We start from the raw sequence: 22,554 nt of genomic DNA on the forward strand, positions 1-22,554 counted from the left end.
CAGAAGAATGAACAGCACTTACACCATCAAACAGGCTCGCCCAGTGCAATGGAGACCACGGGTACCAAAGTAAGTGGTTGGTTTTAAAATTATTTTAACATTAACTGGTCAAGAGCTACTGCTTCTTGCAGGTCCCTGCATGGCCTCACATTAGCATAAGAAAGATCAGGTTAAAAACAATACAGTAAAACAAGATCCTTTGAATTAGCAGAATATTCACGTTTCTTCCCCTCTTCTGCTAAGTGCTTTGAGAGACTCTTCCCTATGTTTAATGGGAAGACAAACCCCCAAAAATCTTAAAAAAAGACTACGTGTGAGGATTTCAGTGTGTGAAGATGCAGCAGCTCCCTCCTAGCACAGATACACAAAGGGAAGGAAAACCAGTGCTTATCCATAAACATTAACAGGTTTGCCATTCCACAGCATTCCTCAAATGAATGAGGCCAGATTTCCCGTCTGATTCCTCAAGTGTTTCACGTAATGCACTCTTAAGGAAACCAACCTCCAACAAAGCAAATAATGACAATAAATACACAGTTGCTCCTTAAGGACGCTACAGCCAGCCATGGATACCAGAAATAGGAATCAGTGTGGGGTGCTATCTCACAGGTAGGGTTATTTTGCTGCAAAATGGGAAAGACTAAATCCACGGTACCCAGTAGCTTGAGGCATTCTAACATCTTCTCCCGAAACCCAGATTTCTGGTTCCCACCTAAGAAAGTTCACTGAAACTTCATCACTGATAACTACAACAGGAAAGAGAAGTAGGTATTTATGTGTCCTTACTTCCATGAGAACACAGTACATGAACCAATAAATGTTCCACTGCACTGCAATCGTTACTAAAACTCAGAACTCCTATGCTCACACTGTCCAATTATTTGAAACATGTCCAACAAATTCCCAAATGTTATAAAATCCAGCAGGAATGCCAGATGTCCTATCAGACCAAAAGCTTATTTTCACAGACCAAAAGCTTTCGGAAGCTTTCATGACAATAGCATCTTATAAAAGTGACTTCTTGTTGAGGGAGTACAAGGCAGTATGTCCTATGTCACTCCAGAGGAAGGCTCCTACACCACATTTCCCAGTTTTTGTAACAACTTTGCTGACAAGAGGAATTTTAAGTACTTTTTTATCTTAATGTCTTAATTCATCTGTCATCTATCAGTGAAACCTAAATATGTGGCTGAACTTGTAATCTGCCAGCAGCCTGTCATCAGCACTTCTGCCTCTGGCTGGGGCACTGGGATTCTGGGGTAGAAAGCAAGGGCAGCGAAGATCAAGAAAGATGCTCATGCATCTACATAGCAGACTACTTACCACTGCAAACTGTGTCACAGTGGCATAATAGCCAGAACTATTTCCCAAACTCAGATGCATAAAACTTTAAAACTGTCAAAAGTAGGTAAGAAGAGATCTCCTGTGAACATGACAGGGCTTTGAGAAACTGTCTAGTCGAAGGTGCCCCTGCCTGTGGCAGGGGGTTGGAACTGGATGAGCTTTAAGGTCCCTTTCAACCCAAAACACTCTGTGATTCTATGACTCTATGACAGAGGCAAGAGATGCTGAACTCGCTGAAGGAGACCCAGAAGGTCCATTGTCAGCTGCTCACTCTGTCTAGCCACGGTCTGAGCCCACCAGCCCAGCTAACAATGTGTTTTCAAAGCAGAAACACAGCACTGAACCCAATGCCACTACCACAAAGGCTTATTTAGCACTGTTTAGTTGATCACACCACAGAGATGCATGAGCTAGATTTGAACAGCCTCATCAAGGTACCAAAAGCAAAGTACCTTTGGCAGCACAGGTCTCAGAGACTAGCAGGTTGATGAGCCTGCATGGTTCAGGCTGCTACTAGACCCCAAGCCTGCTGTGACCCTGCTGTGCCATACTGCTGTCAACAGCATGGACTTAACCTTCTGAAAGACTAATTAAAGTCTGGCAGGACTGTATTCAAAGTGGCTCTCCATTCCTACTTGCTTTTTCAGAGACAAAATTCCAAAACCCCACCAAATAATTTAAATCCATGAGGACTGGCAATGAGGGGGCGCTTGACTTCTCTCTGCCTAATACTCCTATCTAATTCTAGTTCTGTGTTGTATGTGGTTATTCTAGTTCTTCTCAAACACTTTTAAGTTCCAAGAACATGTGAATGCAAAGTACAAACAGGAATTTGAGAAGCTGAGAGATGTTGAAAAAAAGGTAGAGCACTGAAGGGGAATGGAGCTGCTCTTTCATTCCTGGCCCATAGTGTCAAAACCCTGAACATTCACTATGTAATGCGTTGGCTTGTAAAGATTAATTTAGGATTAAAGGATAATATTAAAAGGAGGGAAATCTAAATATACAAGCAAATGCATTAAACTACACGATGATTATTCTCAGATAGACCAACCACATCATCTTCAAGAAGGAGGGGAATCCTTGGATATGTCTAAAGTACATATCTTATCAACACAACTGCCTTCCAACTGCATTAATTGCAACCAGCAGAAGCAGGAAAACAGAGTGTCAGCCAATGGCACAATTGAGCTATCACTGAGGAAGAAATAAGACCCAAACTTCAAACAGAAGTTGTATGGGCAGGCAAGCCATAGCAACAGCTTACAATATTGAAGTCAGATGAGTATTTCCATTAACATCTCCTGGCCCACAACATCTATTGACAAGAACACTTCATGGCTGAGCTCTGGTCTACACATGTGCTGCTCCTGGCAGAGAAACTTCATGTGTGACTGATGGTGGACCTCAGCAAAACATTTAAAGGCTTTCTTTTCAATCAGTTCAGTCAAAACTGCCTCTCTCAAAAGCTGCTTCAGGCTACAGTTACCTGGAACAGATCTGTGAGCAACCGACACAGGTACTGTACCTTCTGTATGGACATCAGGGAGCATATCAGTGGGATGATGCGCTACAGCTGATCGCCTGTACACCATGTGGATTCTCCCCTTTTCCTCTTCCATTTGCTTTCCTCTTTCCAAAGGCTCAATGAAGTATTCATCCTTATCGGTTCTTATCATTCCAGCCTGGTGAGGAAGAAAGAAAGCATGCCAATATGTCATTTGAGAGCCTCAAGACTCGGCCTGATGGTTTAAAAACAAGTATCAAGAGGGGTGAAGCATAAAACACTCAGCATATCGCTGTACTGTAAGACTCAAATTACTCCTGGCCTTCCTGTGCATGGACTTCTTGCCAGAGGCGATACCTCCTGTGCTCTGGGGGTGTTCCTCTGGCTGAAGCCACCACTCAGAGGCATGAAGCCAATCTTGCATATGGATGAGGTTCGTCACCCCTTCAAAACCACAACTAAGACCAAAGTCAGACCGGGGTTTACTGTCAGTATGCTGTACACAGCTATTTTGTAATCTACATTGGCATGGCACGTTGTTTAAACCTGTAACTGTAGCTCTTGACTATCCCTCCAAACCCTTTCTCTTTATGTCTTCTGTCTGTAAGACCTGTGGGACAGGTCTGCAGATGAGGCAGATTTATCCTGGTGCTTGCTGGAGTAAGTCCCACTTGCTTAAGTCCAGTTGAAGGGAAAAGAGACTCATGTGCAGGAGGAAAAAAAAAAACCTCTTAGAAGGCACCTGAATATAAATCACTGTAAATAATGGTGAAGGAAATCTGGTGATACATTGAAGGAAACAGTCACTTAACTCCCTGCTTTTATCTAAGGGCAACAAGACTAAACTTCTTCCAGCAGAGCCAGTAAGAGCAAGAGCATCATGCAGAGGAAAAATGGATACAGAATATCTGAAAATACTGGAAAACAGCAATGGGATAGGTGTTTTGAGGAATCTGTAAGTTATTATCAAGGATACTTGATAATATATTTGTGTAAATGTAGCAGAGCAGCTATTAACAAGCAGTATTCTTATAATCTTCCTTCTCTACAATGCTGCTCCTCTTCTTGTGAGTGATACGGGGATGGCTCCTGGAGCCAATCTATATCATGGGGCTGATACACCTTCAGCTACAGCTGAAGCTACTTACAGCTCCTCGAGTGATGCACTGTTTTTTCCCTCAACCCAAGAAATTCTTACATGAGAGCTCCATTGCTGTAGCCTTGTACCTGAAGACTTCACTACATGCAAGGTCAGAATTACAGTTATGGCTTGGAGTGAACCCATAGACACATACAAAGCATGAACGACAAAAAAAAACACCAAACCCCATAAAACCAAAAGGAGACCATCCTGACAGCTCTGCAGTCTGCTCTAGGGCTTCCCCAGCAACAAATGGAGATTATCATGGTCTGAGTTTAGATAATTTGTTGAATACAAGCAGACAGAATTGTGACAGAGAACAAGAAATAATAAAAATATTCTGAATTCACAAACAGCTCACAATTTGGCCGGGCAGGGTATTTGGCCATCTAGTCTAGCTCATTCTTTGCCAAGATGGATTGGACCAGATGATCCTTGAGGTCCCTTCCAACCTGGGATTCTGTGATTCTACGATGGAGTACTTCACCACAAGCCTTCCATGCTCTGTGTGTTTTCTTATATCTACACTCAGATTTTCAGTTAATGAATTTCTTCAGACATTGGCTAAACTACACAAGTCTCAACACTACATTCCTTCTTCGTTTTCATTAGGTGAGGAGTAGTAATAAGCAAGATTTGGGGTTGGAATAACTCATGCTGGCATCACAAGTCAGCTCTTCGTGTGGCTAGTACACATAATTAGACTGGAATTAACAAGTCCTCTTCACATGTTAATGGCTTATTTGCTTGCCATTTTCCTGAGCAAAGTGAAGTTTCAGCCCTACAGTTGCTATGTTACTGGTGCAGACCTTGTCTTGGCAAAGAGGTTTTTTGGTAAACAACCAATTTTCTATGAAGGTGTTGCCTATGAGTTGAAGGCAGTTCTATCCAAAAGCAATGCTCAGGACAAAAGCCAAGCTTGGCCTCACTTTCCACCTTCAACGTGGGTGCTGCTGCTTCTTCTCTGTGTTAAATCTACAAAGGAAAAGCCACGATCATATTTCAGAGCATGGGTGTGCCTTGCTGTAAAAGCAATATCAGAATCATCCACAAGCATCAATGCAGTTTCCATTTCCACAGCTCTCCATAAAACACTTTGACAGACCCAACACATTCCTTAAGCCACAACAGTGTCTGCTCCTCAAAAGTCACCCGACTCCACAGACACCAATAAGCCAGCCCTATTTATATGAGATAGTTGCTGCTTTAAAAGTCAAATTATTCATCAGGAGGAGCAGTACCCAAAGCAAGCATCCGATTTCACTTAATTATGCTAAACTAATCACGTGCTTCACTAGGAAAAAAAAAACAAATTTCCAAAGTACAACCATTGAGATAAATGACATCAATTCCAGGAGACACAAAACACACCTGACAGAACAGACTGAACCTCAGTCTACAAAGGCTTGGGAGTATCTGGCACAGGTACTGCAGCACATGCAGACAATGTGCAGCATTCTCCTTGCTTTGGCATACACCTGGAATCATGCCCAGCATTAGGTCCTGCTCTTTTCCCAAGCTGGAAATCAGACTGTACCTTATACTCACCTTTTTTTCCCTATTTAAGACAGCCTTATTATTTATACAGACACAAGATGTGCCTCTACCTTTTGTTCATCCTCACAGGCAGTGCCTGACTCCCCTAATATCAGTGGATTTTTATGGCATTGAGGGGATTTGTACCCATAATCACAAGTGAACATGACACAATTACTCCACAAAATCTGCACATGGAGCTGAAGGGCTGGATTTCAACCCGGTTGTCACCACCATAGGGTTCCTAGAAAGCAACATCCCCTAAAGAACCAGTGCAAGAGCAAGGAGCTGATCTCCCAGACAACTTGTAAATTCCCCTGGCACAGCAGAGAAGTTAATGAATGATACAAGCTGCCTTGGAGCTGCTCACACAGACCAGAGGCTGTGCTGACCACGTGCAGCGAGTGCTTCATGCAAGAACAGTGATTCCTGTGGCCCCAAGTGAAAGAGGAGACAGGGCAATTTTGAGTTTGCAGTCAAAGGGCCAGGCCTGAAGGGTTGATGAAGGAAAAACATGGGAAGCAAAAAGTACAAAAAAAAAAGGGGGGGGGGGGGGGGAGAAGGGAAGAAAACAGGGAAAAATGAGGAAAGTGGGGAGGAAAAAATTAAAACAGAGGAAGAAAAAGGGGAAAAAGGAGAAAAGGGGGGAAAATGGGAGAAAATGAGGGAAAGAGGAGAAGAAAAACCAGGGGAGCAAATAAAAAAGGTGAAAAAAAAAGGAGAGAAAGGGGAAAAGAGAGAAAAATGGAAAAAAAAAAAGGAGACATGGGTGATACTGACAAGGACACATCTGGGTTTTACTCATCAGCATTTCTCACTCACTTTGCTCCTACTCTCCCCCACAGCCTTTAGCCTTACTGTACTCTGCTTTATTTGCAGCTATGGTTTTGTATCACCTGTGTGGAAGGTGAACACGTTTCATATGCTGTTGAGTAATGCATTTGCCCACACTCTGAGATACTTACCTTCACTTCATCAATACAGTAAACAGTACAAACATTAACATGCTCTTTCTGACATATAAAATATGACTTACAAATACTCCAGTGGGGTTATCTTACAAAGCATATTGTAAATGAAAGCAGACAAATTTTTATAAATACTGTTTGGTTTTTTTTTCCTTTTACTGGAATTTGAGCTTTAGAATCAACAGAGGCAGTTTGGGTCCATTTTACCAGCCTAGAAGCAAGCCTGAATGCACAAGCCAGCTTGCTGTCCATCCCACATCCCCATTCACCCCCATTTCATCAATAAAGAGAGCCTGAAATTTTCCAAATGAAAGGAGAAGGAAGGGCATAAGCAGGTATTGCATATTCAAGTCCACCTTCAATATAAACTCTATTTTCCTTTACATTTTCTTGCCCACCAGCATAACAGACAAGCAGCAGATGCTCAGGCTAACTTGGAGAATAGGCTGCGGTAGATTTTCAAGCAACAAATACGTAGTGCGATTTATTTTTTTCAAAAAAAGCACATTTATAGAGCAATACAGGAAAGCACAGTCTGAAATCCTAGAACGCCATTAATTTTACTACTTTTTCTTATAAATTAACCACACACCAGATTGCCATCAGCTGAAGGATGCAGGTTGAAATCTGTGCTTCTGGGAAGTTCATCTAGAACTGTCTTCATGATTCTTAAAGTGCTTCCCTGCCCTGAGGGGGTTCATAGGGGAAATGTCCAGCACCTTGTGTGCACCCATGTCACTGTGTAGTATCCATAGATATCTTTACATGATGACCATTAGTGTGTTTCATCCCTGCAGTATTCTTCCTTCTCCTCTACCCAGGCATAGAAAGCAGAGGGAAAAAAACCCTTAATGATGAATTAAACTGATGAGAGTCTTGCCTAGAGTTCCTAATAAAAGGTAACTAGGAGCAAGGCCAAATATGGTCTGGCACAGGCAGCCCACCTAGGAGGACTTCCCAGAGGATACTATTCTTTGCTGGGCAACCCACTAATAGAGCAAAACCTCGAAAAATGCCTTTTCCTTTTTTTTTTTTTTTTTCCCCCAGTGCAAAGACACAGACAATAATAAGGGAATTACAAACAGTATAAAGCCTTGAGAAAATAACCTGCAAGGGCGGGTTAAACTAAGGAGTTGCGTCCTGAGCCAAAACAAACAGCATTTAAGAGCGAACACGATTCCATATAAATATGCATGGGGTATTAGCTGCAGGAGAGGAAAGAGCCATTCATTCAGGGAGCACAACAGAGAACTGTGGAGTGACCACTAAGAATGGACACATTTAACTCCGGTATTAGAGTAAACATTATGGGTGGGATTTTTCAAAGTATTTTAGGAAGTTCAATGCCCCATTCCTAGTGGTTTGCCATAAGGGCAAGTCATTTCATTCCCAGGTGTGTTTTGAAAAGGCCACCCTCAACCGTCAGAATGTGGAAGGGTTTGTTGAGCAAGAAGCAGAGTTGCATTATTGGCCAATATCAAGTAAAGTGCTGCTAATACTTGCCACCAAGTGTTACTAGAGAGTAGGTCATTCAAGTCTACAGTGCATTTGCTTTACAAACTAAACCTACAATAGAATATCCCCATCCTACCTGTTAGAATCACAGAATGGTTTGGGGTGGAAAGGACCTTAAAGTTCATCCAGTTCCAAGCCCCCTGCCACAGGTAGGGACACCTTCCACTAGAGCAGGTTGCTCCAAGCCTCGTCCAACCTGGCCTTGAACGCTGCCAGGGATGGGGCATCCACAGCTTCTCTGGGCAACCTGTGCCAGAGCCTCATCACCCTCACAGGGAAGAGCTTCCTCCTAACATCTCATCTCAATCTCCCCTCTGTCAGTTTAAAGCCCTTCCCCCTACAACTGTCCCTACAGGCCCTTCCCAAAGCCCCTCTCCAGGTTTCTTGTAGCCTCTTTAGGCACTGGAAGCTGCTGTAACATCTCCCTGAAGCCTTCTCTTCTTCAGGCTGAACAAGCCCAGTTCTCTCAGCCCATCTTCTCATGTTCAATTCAGTAAATGTTTTTATTTTTTCATTCCAGCCTCCACTGCCCACCGCTATTCCAAGTTCTGCTTTTTCCTTCTTACTATCATCTCATATCCTAGATATGGTGGCCCAAACAGGAAAGCTGCTTTTTCTCTCACATCTCCCCCTATGAAACACTCATTTCCTAACTGCCTATGAAGAAAGCTTAATGGAAATAAAGATTTCTAAAAAACCTTTCTAGAGTTCTGAAAGACCTCTGCTTACTGCACTCATCAATGATGTCTCGCTCTTCCCACCTCCCATCCTGTCCGTATCTGCTCCCTCCTAACTCTCATCATAATCATAGAATAGTTAGGGTTGGAAAGGACCTTAAGATCATCTAGTTCCAATCCCCTTGCCACGGGCAGGGACACCTCACACTAAACCATATCACCCAAGATTCCATCCAGCCCGGCCCTGAACACCCTGAGGGTTGGAGCATTCGCAACTTCCCTGGGCAACCTATTCCAGTGCCTCACCACCGTCACAGTAAAGAACTTCTTCCTTATATCCAATCTAAACTTCCCCTGTTTAAGTTTTAACCCATCATCTCTTGTCCTATCACTACAGTCCCTTCCCAGCATCCCTATAGGCCCCCTTCAGATACTGGAAGGCTGCTATGAGGTCTTCACGCAGCCTTCTCTTCTCCAGGCTGAGCCTCAGTTTTCTCAGCCTGTCTTCCTGTGGGAGCTCCTGATCATCCTTGCGTTCTCCTCTGGACTTGCTCCAACAGCTCCATGTCCTTCTTATGTTGAAGATACCAGAACTGTACATTGGTAAGCTCTTCCCAGCAGCAGCTGCATTCATGCATCTACCATGGTGGCCTCTTGATCCATCAGCAGGTACTACTATAATCCAAATATACTACAGGCACATTGTCACTGAAACCATTGTATCTGCGTACAAATGCTAGAAGAGAACTCCAAACAACTCAGCAGATGTGACCAAAATGATTCAAGGAGTCCGTGTTTAGAGTAGATCCAAGTATGGGTGCTACAGTACCAGCAACCACTGAAACCGTTATCAGAGCCTACTAGTTTAATGCTACAAGAATTGCAGGAGTCTTTGGTACACTGGGAATGTGAATAAGTCTGTATCAGGAGTTGGGATCCAGGACTAGAGAGCATCATTCTTAGACTCTTCTGTTACCGAGCATTGGCCAACACAGGCTCCAAGGAAAAGAGTAGAGGAAGCAAGATGTGGTGTGGTGACTCTTCCACTTCCTTGGAAAGACCACATTACTCACTCTCAACAGCAAGGAGTGATGACGGAGGGCAGTGACTGCAACCATGCTGCTCACCCCAAAGCTTGTAAGAAAACCCTGAGAAGAGGGTGAACAGTGGCTTTGGCACCAAGTGTCACAGCAACTCCCCTGGGGATAGAATTAACTCTCCCTTTTTCTCTACAAATCTCCTGCTATCTCTCCAGCACTCTCGGATGAGCAAGTAGTTTAAACAGCAGCCAGCTGTGCAGAGACCCCTCTCTGCCCCTCTTGTGAGGATGACACCAGCACCACCATCACAGTAAGCTCTACCTCCACTGACTCCCATTCATAAGGGTTTCTGTGCTACCCATTTTCACACCACTAAAAACCTATACATTTAAGTAGAATTACACTGAAGTATAGCTAAATACTAACAGGTTCAACTCCTCTCCTTTAACTTAGAGGCAGTGACACAGTGCACAAAATAATTACTTTCAGTGAAAAATGCTTTCACCCCACTGTCTTTTTTTTTGGCTTTGCTGTTATTTTAGGTACACGCTTATCTTTACAACATTATATTTCAGCTGCTATCTATATTTTGAAACCCCTGCATTTTTGTAAGACACAATGAATCTACCACAGAGAAAGTAATAATAAAAATTGCATTTTTAAACTGTGCTCAGAGCTCTTGTACTACAAAGAAAGGGTTTGTAAAACACTGACATGATCCTCTGGGATCCGAGGTGTTAAATAGCAGCTAATTCTCCTAAGCCAGCTTTGAATACTGACAGAAGTGAACATAGAAAGTTGCTTGAAGTAAATTGGAAATGCAATACTGAAGTATTTGAAAATGGTTTTCTTTTTTCCCTTCCACCCCTTTTTTTAGTATCTTCCATTTTCTCTTAGGTGATAAATAAATGAGACCCTATTCTAGAACATTCATCACAAGGATAAACTGTTCCTTACCCCACACCTCCTCTCTATCCTCTATCTAATCTTTCTAACCAACTCCTTTGTCACCAGACTTGTTCCAGACTTCAAAACTCTACTATTTTTGTTAATTTTGGTATTTTTTCTTTTCTCCCTTCTCAGCTAGAAACCAGGAGCAATATGTAAGTACTTTTCCACCAGTTAATTGGGGATTACATCTTTAATCCATTATTCTTTCCATATCTTTTGCAAACTGAGGACAAACTGTGTTAGATACACCAGGCCCAGCAGGCTGGAGGCAACTCTGGATGAAGTCCTGCAAACCCCTGTACAAGAGGCATACTTTAGTGGCACCTAAGACATAAATCTAAAAACAGTCAGCCATCAAATCTATAATTGATGGCTATAATTAATTGCACTGCACCATGAGGGATGCATGATCAAGAGGACTTCATTGCATCCTCCTACATAAGCATCTTCATTTGTATTATAAGCACCTTTTACCTGATGTAAGATACGCACACCCTTCTGTAAAACAGAGTAATTTGGAAATACCATGTCGTGTCTTTACTTTGAAGATTTGAAATAGAGATGATTAAAGGATTAAAAATTGAAATTAAACATTGTGTTCAAGGCTGTACATTTATCTCTACATGAAGTAGGTTGTCAGTAATACAAAGCGCAGATTAATAAGTGGGCTGGAGTTTGCTCAGACACAGGAGGTTGTCCATATGGAGTTGAGCTGCAGTAAGAGACCTTGCTAAGAAATGAGCAACTATGTAAAGAAATAAATCAGTAATAAGCTCAGGAATCCAAGGATGCAAAGATCACCTTCCCTCCGTAAGAACATCCAACTTGGAACCCTTGCGTAGCATATGGGTGCAAATGTGAAGTAATAAAGGGGGCCTATGTAGGTGGACTGTACCTGGGAGGGAAGTAGAAATGAGAAGACAGCAACTCTCACCAGAGCACACGTGTGATAGAGCCGGGCAGCTATTTGCCAGTCCAAGGACAGCGAAGAATTCAGCGGCAAAAAGGAAAACTACCTATGCAAGAGCCACCCCTGGTTTAGGGGACAGACTGTGCTTGGGAAGATGAATCTGCTTGCTTAGAAGAGAACTAAATCCAATCACTACAACCAACATGGGCAAACACAGTGAGACAAGGTTTGTCTGCATGAGTTACAGAGCCCAGGGCTGTTCAGATCAATTCTCACCTGAGTGCAAGCAAAGGGACTGTCACCAGCTAAGGTCAGGAAAGCAGGGTCCAGACAGACTGAGGTCTGTGAAATGGCAAACCTCGCCGTTAAGTGCTTATGATAACTGTAGAGAAAGAAGTTCAGCTTGTGTCCAAAGAAGAAACAAGCCTACTCAGGAAGAGGTTCCTCCACCATCTTGACACCTGTCCTTTAAATGGAGAAGGAAACTCTTCCTTTACATGACAAAGGTAGGGCTGCTCAGGCTATGTACTGGTCAATGCTCCATACGAGTCCTCCTGCCACACTTTCATCTGCTCCAAACCCAAGGCATTTCTTCATGTGAAACAGTGCATGCAACTAGGCACTTAGACACAGAAGTAGGATATAGGCAGCAGCATATCAGAGAAAGGATCAAGACAAAGAGTGACAGATTGTCCAAGCCTGCAAAAATGCAAAGGGATTACTCTCCTTCTCCTGGAGAATTCTCCAAATCTTTTTTGCTTCCTTTCCATTCTTCAAAGCACGTGACAGGGCAAAAGAGGGCTTTATTTGACTGGGAGAAGGTGAGTATTGCTCTCTCTCATCAAGCTCAACAGAGGAGACAGATAATGAAGATGGGCACTGCATGTGCCCAGTCTAGTCCCTGGCAGTGTTCAAGGCCAGGCTAGATGGGGCTTGGAGCAACCTGGTCTAGTGGAAGGTGTCCCTGCACATGGCAGGGGGTTGCAACCAGATGAGCTTTAACGTCCTTTCCAAGCTAAAGTAGTCTGGGATTCTATGATTTGCTAAGAGTACACAGGACAGACTCCCAACAGCTTAGCTTTTTACACAGTAGCTGGATCTATCACCATGCATGCCTTAAAAATGAAAGGCAGAGATACAGCATCCCTAAGTGTCAGAACTGGGATATCCCAATCTATTCCCACTTAGGGCCACCAACAAAATCTCTTAACAGATTCTGCATGCATGATAACTTAAAATAAGAAAGTTGCTTGCCCTACCTGTGCAGTTCCAGCTACCAGCACCATTTATTCACCTACCACCAACGCTGACTGAGCCAGAACGGCAGCAAAAGGACTCAACGCTCAAACCAACACAAAGCTGCTGCCTCCCAAACAATACTGTCCTCTGACCATGCTATCCATGAAACTGGGAAAGGTTTCCAGGGCTCTCTCCCCACCCCTCTCATTTCTTTCTTTTTCCCTGTTGGACAATCACAGGGGGCTGACAGCTCTATCCTGCCGCTAACTCAATAGAAGCCCTATTGAAAAGCATCAAGAGCTCTGTGTTCCTTCTATTTAATATCCCAGAACCAGCCAAGCAGACATTGCATCCTGCCAAGACAAACATATGGGACCTGGCAAGTGGAGAGGGGGCAGTTTCTGGGAACAACCCTCCAGTCTAAACTTCTTAAGGAGTCACTATAAACATGCTTTTGTAAAAGAAATGGCGCTGCCTCATCTAAACCCACAGATTCAGTGCAAAAACACTACCACCTTTCACCCTCTCTGTTAGTTTAAGGAGTGTTCAGTCCAGTGACAGTGCAAAACCTGCGTCACAGCAACCTGCTGCTCACTTTTTTCATCCAAAGGAGAAACCTTTTTGGACTTGCACTGAACACTGGTTGATTTATCGGAAGAAAAATACAAGCAAAAAGGATGCTTTGCCTGCAACCATTTTCCTTTGCCTGTCTCCGCCAAACCAGACCTGTGGTGGGTGGAAATGGATTATAAGTTTCCTATGTGTGTAGCTCTACGGTTGTACCTTCAAAGCACTAGGTGGATATTATTTCTCATGCCACGTGGGCTCCATATTTTGTCAAGAATCAACTGATCACAGATGGCTTGGGCTGGAAGGGACCTTCAAGCTCATCCAGTTCCAACCCCCTGCCATAGGCAGGGACACTTTCTGCTAGACCAGGTTGCTCAAAGCCCCGTGGCTTTAAACTGACAGAGGGGAGATTGAGATGAGATCTTAGGAAGAAGTTCTTCCCCATGTGAGGCCCTGGCACAGGTTGCCCAGAGGAGCTGTGGGACTTCTCTGTCCATCCCTGGCAGTGTTCAAGGCCAGGCTGGATGGGGCTTGGAGAAAACTGGTCTAGTGGAAGGTGGCTCTGCCCACGGAAGGACTGGAACTGGATGAGCTTTAAGGTTCCTTCTAATAAACCAAGTCAAGGATTCTATGAAGTGGCAAACAAGCATATCTGCATTATTCTATGGCTCTATTTATTAAGCTAGCATGGATACACACCTGTTGCTCTCACACTAAAGCATGTCTGTCATCTACTGGGGTTAAAATGATGTGACAGAATGCCTATAGGTACCTTTCTGACAGTACACATGCATTTTCATGCTAGATAAAAGATGTGGTAGATAAACAGTCTCCTTCTCCAGCTTCCCAAAGCATTGCTTCGTCATCAGCATCCATAAGCTTGGTGCTCTGTACCGAACAAGAATGATTAGCTCGGCCATTGGCACAACATAACGTTGTAAATCTCCGCTCAGTGAGACTTCTGTGGGTAGATTGGGTCCAGCAACTCCATACATACAGATGAGTGCCAACAGTTAAATGCAAAACACACATGGCAAACTAAGGGAGAGTTCCCCTTCTTGTCATAATACTCCTGAGATATCTGTAACGCTGAACTGCTTTTTTAATCTTTTCCCGTTTATTCTAACTTCTTTAGTTTTTGCTGCCTAACTCACATATTTGAGCACAAATTATAATTAACCAAAGCGAAAGCCATCAAGTATCATACATTTTCTTCTATTTATAATGCTTCCAACTAATTCAGGCTCATCAATCTGTATTATTTTATCACAACACTTTGTACAACGCGGTGCTGATATGATAAAAGCGACTACAGATAATGTAAAAAAAATGTAGTAAAGTACAGCAAAGATTTTATATCAATATAGAAATCATACCAAAGTGACAATAACATATTCACTCTAAATTCCAAGTGATTACCTCATATTACAGATCTTCTCTTAACCTCATTAAAAATGCCAAGAGAGATGTCCTCCCAAGGAGAAAGGTACAGGATATCACTCTGCCCCCAGCCCTGCCAAAATGCTGTTCCTCATCAGAAGCTTCAGGAACAGTCTTCCATGGTTTGGGTAGGCTTAAAAGAATAAAGGTGTCAGAAAATGGCCCAGCAAAGTCCTAGAAGCATGCAGATGGGTCACTGGAGAGTTAAAATCCTGCAGCATGGACGCACAGCTTCATTCCTTAATGCAGATCAAACATACCCTTCCCCCATGTGCTTGCTTGTGTAGCTGGAAGTGTCACCTTGATTTTGATGATACCCATCTAAAAATGTTGCCATCACATAAAGTTATGAGCAGACAAAGCACACACTTAACAAAGGCATCTTGGAAGGAATTTGTGAATCTGGGAGATAGCAACAAGAACCAACGAGAGTCTGCAGCCCCTGCGGTGGTGGGGGTGTCTCCACAGAGCTGAGGCTGGTGGCAGGTTGCTCAGAGGCTCATCTCCTGGCTCAGCAGAACTTGCTTCTCAGTCATGTAAGGGGATGCAGGCCCCTGCCAAGGTCTGTCAGGCAGGGCTGGCAGGGAAGGGGAAGAGCTGTCCAAAAGGACATACTTCTCTTGCTGCACATCTTCTGCATGTTAAAGTATTTATGACCTCGACATACTCAGCATGTAAAAAAAAATACTACACATTAGAAGAATACTGGAAAGAAGGAATATGGCAGGGCTCAGGCATTCTGAGGGGCAGATGTTACTGATGCAGTCACTGGGTGCCTGCACATGGAGAGAGGATGTCTGCAGAAAGTTCCCCCCGTGGATATGCCACCAATCACACATACCCCCTGAGGCTCATATAGGAAGCAGGACTTCACCAGCTCATTCTTCCGCTTTGGAAGATGAATGTGATATAAAATCCATGTTATACCACATTTTTATCTGCAGCAGAACTCCTGGCAAAGCATTTCAGAATGAAAGCAAGAGCTCCTGAATCATTTTAGCCTGAATTCTTGCAGGCTATTAAACACACATGGCACAGAGCAGCATTAAGATTTTTCTTATCAAGTAAGTGCCAAGAGCAAGATAGTATTTATTTAAAAACATTGAAGCCCGTTTTGAATCAAATGAAATATTCAAACAGCACATGTTGCTCAGCCAGCTGCATCATCCACACAGCACAAGTTTGTGACCAATTATCAAATACCAGATTTTTAAAACAAAAAAAAAACCAAAACCATTTCTGCAGATACAAAGAGAAATACTATTTATTCAACTGAATACCAGGATGAAGATTCAGAAACAGGATGAAAACATAGGAATGTTTAATATCCTCTTCCAAACTACGGACACAATTCAGGAATGAGAAGCTAAAATACTCTCGTGCTAAAATACCCAGTGTCAAGCTGATCAGAAACAATACACATTTCCTTAACTAATGAGTGCTTTCTCTGGATAATAAACTCATTTTAAATACAAACCTGTTCTTGATTTTAGACACACCTTGCACACACAGTGCAACCTGAGTAATTCATGCTGAAATTCCTTATGCTTGGTTTTAATCCAAATGCTGGGTTTCTTTTTTCCCCCCTTTCATAAAGGCTAAGGAAAAAACAAAATAAAATAAAGAAAATAATCTATGGAACCCCTTAAGAGTTATAGGAAAGCAAAAAAGGAAAAACAAACTTTGATTTTTATGTGGAAAAATATGAGTCTCTTTTTTGTTGTTGTTCTTGGAAAACAAGATTCATTTTAACAGCAAACTGCTGTGAAAAACTGGCATGCAAAATGCTTTGTCCCTAAAGAAGGAATTGTGGTTTTGAAGTATCAGTTACTAAAACCTGAAAAGTATGCACAGAACATGCTCAGTGCAGTCAAGTATCTCCCTGAGCCCAGCGTACCTCTGTGGAGCTAGTTACTGAGAATTCTGGTCTTGGTAGCAATGACAGAAGCTCTGTGCTAGTAACTATTTTATGGTGAAATAACATGGACAATGGCAAAACTTGGTCTCTGAAGGGGACGTGAAATGGGGGATTAGAAGAGGCACCCAGACTCTTTGCCACAGGTTAACCTCAGGGTTGCCAGTCCTTGTAGTAAACCTGGTGTTTTCACAACTCCTGGAGTCATGGGGGCACCTGATAGTCATAGCTTCCCCTAACAAGTGGAAAGGAAAACAAAACCCAAGGATATATGATAGCCTTCAAAGAAGGAAAAATAAGAACTTCAGTTCAGTATACTCCAAAACTACAAAGGAAATAAAATAACCCCAAAATAGGAGTATCCCATGATCTGGAGGGTGGAAAAGGGAACACCTGAGGTCAGCACCACCATGTCTATCATGGTGCACAAAAGCAGTATTTATCTGCTGCCTACACACAGCAGTCATGAATGATGACACAGAATCATCATGATAGCAAAGATGTTCCTGCTTATTCCAAGGTAACAGAAAATTCAATCAAAACTAAGGGTGAAAAACCACTGTCAATTACCATTTAGAGGAGAAACAGAAAAGGCATGTATTTTACACTGAATGGAAATAGTGTTGATCAAAAGCTAGGAAGCACCATTCCAAAAGTATGGAAATGCCAAAGCTAGTAATACATCAAATTCTTTGCACAAAACCCCCTCTCAACAGAAAAGTAGTTTTACACATTAGAAATATAGGTATAAACCAAGAAAGCCAAATGACAGCACAAGGTTAGAAAGTTTAGTTGCTGTTGCATTGCTGCTGCTTTTTAAAAAGAGACTCCAAGTAATTTATTAAAGTTATCAGCCAAGTTGCAGAAGTAGTCTAGGAAAAATAACTATCAGTTTAAAATGGAAGTGAAAGCAAGTATTTCACCCCATTAAAAGGAGTTGCAGCTCTGTTCATCATTTCAAGAAACTCCTGAGGTAACATGAGGTCAGGAGGACAGAGTGACTAACTTCTATTTCCACGACTCTGTCAGAGCCTGAATCAGAGCATGGTGACTAGGGTTGCAGTGTGACATTCCCCTACCCCATAAAGGTAAGAACTGGTCTGTGGACGAGGAGCAACTACAACACACAAACCTATCTCCTCAACCTTCCCCTTTTCTCTCAATAACCCTGCATGGTATTTTCTGCCCAGTTCTGTTTCTTGACTACTTTGCAAACCTTAGACCATGCAACTCTGAGGTCAGATTCCAGACACAACCAAGTACAGTGCTGAATAAACACAAGACATCAAAAAAGGCTCTTCTGAATATGGCTTCTGTATTTCTACCCTACAAAACACAGCCTCAAATTTAGTACAAACTCTACCATCAATAAGAACTTTTTGAGAGAGGTTACAACGATTAGGTTTGGAGAACATTGACTATTTCAGTATCTTGTTTACTTTCTCTTACTGAGACATGTACCACATGTGATAGGTGGAGGCAGAATATGAATGAGAGCCCAGTTCACATGCACTGTGTGTGTTATCAAGGGTCCACAGAAGTTACAAAATCTGGTTTTTATGACTAAAACTATAAAAAAGGGTTGTATTGAGTAATTTTAATAAGCTTAGGCTATTTTATGTGTTAGCTGTGAGACTTCAGGAATGAAAAAAAAATATAAATTAAGAAGTATATGCTACTTTGTTAACAAAAAGCAAAAATCCAAAAATCCCTAGAGAAGATAACCTGATTAAAACACCTCCATATTCAGCATTAGCATAACCAGTGCAGCTTCATATTCAAACCGACTGTTCTTCCCACCTCCACCTACTCACAATATACTGTCAAGTGTCTTACCTAACCTTCAAATATTCGCTCCAATCTAGAAAGACAGGAAAAGGATGACTAGTATTGGTGCTAAGATTTTTTAGCATCATATTTTCCACTTGTGGCTATGCAGCACATACATATTTTGGCAGACCTGGGGTAGTTCTTCAGTTCCCAAATGTTTTGGGCTATTCCTGTTGGATGCTCCAGAGAGCCCCCAGGAAGCCCTCAAATGAAGTCCTCCTCTTCTAAAGATTTCATAGAGAACTTCGATTTCAACACTTCAGGTCACTCAGATGCCAATCTGAAATGACTTTACCTCCACATCTCCTCCCTTCAGCTCTTTTTCTCCTCCCAAATCCTCAATATACCACTTGTATCTTCTTGCTCTCCAGAACAGCAGCAGCACCTGGCCCATCCATTTGGCATTAATGCTTCTGAAAACCCAATTTCCAAGGTAGGAGCTGTATCACTTGGTGTGGCAACAGCTCCTCCAGCCCTTTGCTTCTGATGGAGTTTTTGTCCAGGCAAAAAAGTTGGCCAGTTTCATTATGCAGATGGTCATTCTGGAGTTTCAACTTTCTACAACCAGATGAAACACTACCCACAGCAAGCTAGACAATGATGCCTTGCTGTGAATTCCAAGCAAGGCTTTTTTGGTTTCCAGCACACTTTGTTTTGTATCATAAACCAGTGTCACTGCACTTTCAGGCCAGACATCACTTTCACTGTGGCTACTAGAGCAAGAGACACACAGAAAGCCAAGGAAAAAATCACTACTAGTGAAGTATTGCCTAGAAAACACCACACCGAACAGCTTTGGTGCCAGCCATCTCCTCTCTCCTTAACTCAAGGATGAGTAATTATGCAGGACTGTCAAAATAGGTAGGATTGATTCTACTTCCATCCTGGCTTCCAATTATTTAATAACCTGCTCCCACCATCTCCTGAAGGGACCCCAAATATCACCTGGTCTACCCTTTGAGACGTTGTTTTAAGACCAATATGAAAACTTTACTTCCAGTTATCAAAAACTGTCTACAAATGAGCCCTAAACTACCTCTACCATTTTTGAATGGATATAGATTAAGGGAGAAGACTGCAAAAGATCCCTGGAATCTGACTTCCTCCAAAACCAATGGAAATACCTAAAGCAGGTAACCAACAGGACAAGTTGTAGTCTCAAATCTCGTCTTACTGTTACCCTCCATATACTGCACTGCTGGTGTGCCACCCAACGCCTTGTGCAGCACAAGGATGGAAATAACCCCACCTAAATCAGAATCCTCCAGTTCCACTTTGGGAAGGTACTTCAATAATAATATCCCACCCCAGAAAAGCTGTATTTGTTACACAGCTTAAGGATAAACCAACACACTCCTGCAACAGAAACAGACAGGTGGATTGCTCAGGAGCCCAACACCACCTCCAAACCTGACAGTGTTGCTAACTTTCAGAGCAGTCTGCTGGAAAATATTCCTTTATTTATCCCAAACTTATTTCATTCTGCAAGGATCGATCTGCAAAAGGGACTCCCAGAGGGAAATACCCTTTCAGCCTGACAAGAAAAAAAGGGGCAGGAATTCCAACACCTTGTACAACATTATTCCTCGAAATCCCTACATCCAGAGCCCCACCATTTAGTGATCTTTCAGGGGGAGCTGGGGATGAAGGAAAGCAACAGGCTGACTATTATATGTCATTTCTATATATGTCCTATGAGAAATTTGCAGTTTTCATCCTATCTACATTCTGAGCTTTGTCCTGGACTAAAGAAATCAGCTCCAGAGAGGGAAAACAGGAGAGCTTGGAGGTAGCATGCCTGCAGTGTAGGGTATTTCCAAGGATATTTTACTTTGGGAGCTCATTTCTCCAGTCCAATGCCATCAGAAGAACAGGATAGACCTCAGACAACCCTGGCTCTTAGGTCTTCAAGTGAAGTTCTGGCTCAGGGAAAATAATTCAGAGGCCAGTTGCTCCAATGGACCCATGACACGGGACTATTTCCAGGAGTGTACTGCAGGACACACATGCAATGGTGTCTGTGATGTGCTCCTGAAAGTCATGCTCTCTGTCTTGGTGATGGTATAGCATCAGCAAGGGATGCATCCTACAATACTCTTCATCACCACTTCTGCCATAAAGTGAAGGCAAATTGCTCCTGAGGAGGCTGGAAATCTGGGATGCTACAGCAAGTTGTTGCTAAATCCTGGAAAGCTTGATGGAGCTTCTTCCAGTAAGTGGAAGCAGCTCAAATCTCAGATCAACCTCATTTTTCAGCCACATGCTCCCTCATCACAAATGCCAGCAGACGTTCATATACTAGGCAATAATCCTTCTGGAATAAACATGGATGAAACATTGAAACAGATTATTTAAGAACAGCGAGTATCAGGATGAGGACACTCAATACTGGGAAGGTTTTGAACAAGACGCTGATGTGACACCAGAGCCATCACTGGCCATGCCAACCCCACCACACCCACTGCTGCCTCCAACAGGGATGGCTCAGTGTTCAGCTGCTGCTCTTCTGGCCTCTGCACAGTCTGAAAAAGCTGGACTCAAGAGCAGACTCAGTGGTATTCTGGGGGTTAAATAAAGGGATAATGTTTTTGTTAGGGTATATAGAAACAGGGCAACTTTATCTTTTTTTTTTTTTTTTTTAATTCCCCCTCTGTAGAGCACTCACACCACAGAAATGCAACTAGAAGTATTGTCCTGGGTTTAGCAGCAGCAGTCATTTTTTTCTCCTTCTTAGTAGCTGGTGCAGTGCTGTGTTTTTGACTTTCAGCCTGGGAACAGTGCTGATAACACAGATGTTTAGTCTGACCAAGGACTTCCTGAGTCTCATGCTCTGCCAGGGAGGAGGGAAAGGCAGGAGGAAGCAGAGACAGGACACCTGACCCAAACTGACCAAAGGGATATTCCATACCACAGCACGTCATGCCCGGGGAGGTAACTGGGAGTTACCCGGAAGGGCACTCTCTGCTCTGTCGGGCTTGTTTTCGGCGGGTGGTATCATATTCTCTTCCCTTGTTATTTCCCTTATCATTATTATTACTGGTGGTAGCAGTAGTGATTTGTGTTATACCTTAGTTACTAAACTGTTCTTATCTCAACCTGTGGGAGTTGCATTCTTTCAGTTCTCCTCCCCAACCCTGGGGGGGGGGGGGAGGGAAGAAAGGGGTCAGACAGGGAAGTAGACTGCGTGGCTGCCTTGCTGACAGGGTTTAAACCACAACAGGTATACTCTCCATACAAGGGCAAAGGAGCAGCTTAACAAATTTATTTCCCATTAAGATTAGCTCAAGAAGGGCTGTAAAACCACAACTGTTCTGCAGGAACATGCTGCTCTGAAGTCAAATGTACACAGCATGAAGTGATGTGTTCAGACTTATTTTACCTGGCTAATAATGTGGAATGATGAGCCCTAGGTTCAAGCAAGTAATTACTGTAATCAAAGCAATGAAGGAGAGAACTGAGTTACTTCAAAGGTAGGTTTCAAGCACCTTGCTTGAGCCCGCTTATAGTCCCCTTTTCTCCCTGAAACTTCACACTGTGAAAAGCCTACAGGTGAGGAAGAGGAAATATAATCTCAAATTTGGCCAGAATCCCTTCTTTTGGAAGGGGTTTCTTGGTCCTGATTCACTCCCCAAGGCTCAAAATAACTGCAGCCCTCTGCTGATGTTCCCCAGTAGTCCCCGTGCTTTTTGCCATGGCAGAAGCTGGTCTCTGACTATCAGTCAGACAGACAGGGACGGTGGTGTGGGAATGTGCAATGTACTTAGAATCACAGAATGGTTTGAGTTGGAAGAGACGTTAAAGTTCATCCAGTTTCAACCCCCTGCCATGGAGAGGGATACCTTCCTTCCACTATATCAGGTTGTCCCAAGCCCTGTCCAGCCTGGCCTTGAATATTGCAAGGGATGGGGCACTCACTACTTCATCTGTTTTCATTGTTTAACCACATAAGACTATGCTCCCAGTTTTCCTTT

At 42.9% G+C, this 22,554-nt stretch overlaps 1 protein-coding gene across 1 annotated transcript in view; it reads right to left on the reverse strand.

The window, feature by feature from the left end:
* The window catches only part of ADAMTS3 (ADAM metallopeptidase with thrombospondin type 1 motif 3), a 98,242-nt gene that overhangs the window by 62,336 nt on the left and 13,352 nt on the right, over window positions 1–22,554 (reverse strand). The window contains exon 4 of the mRNA XM_057411625.1: window positions 2,873–3,029. Coding sequence (XP_057267608.1) covers window positions 2,873–3,029 — 157 coding nt within the window. The remainder of the gene's footprint in view (window positions 1–2,872; window positions 3,030–22,554) is intronic.

Source organism: Pezoporus wallicus, unplaced genomic scaffold (genome assembly GCF_028554395.1).
Source record: "Pezoporus wallicus isolate ANWC-B61680 ecotype Strahan unplaced genomic scaffold, APGP_CSIRO_Pwel_v1 contig_13223, whole genome shotgun sequence".
In the NCBI taxonomy this organism is placed as follows: domain Eukaryota; kingdom Metazoa; phylum Chordata; class Aves; order Psittaciformes; family Psittacidae; genus Pezoporus; species Pezoporus wallicus.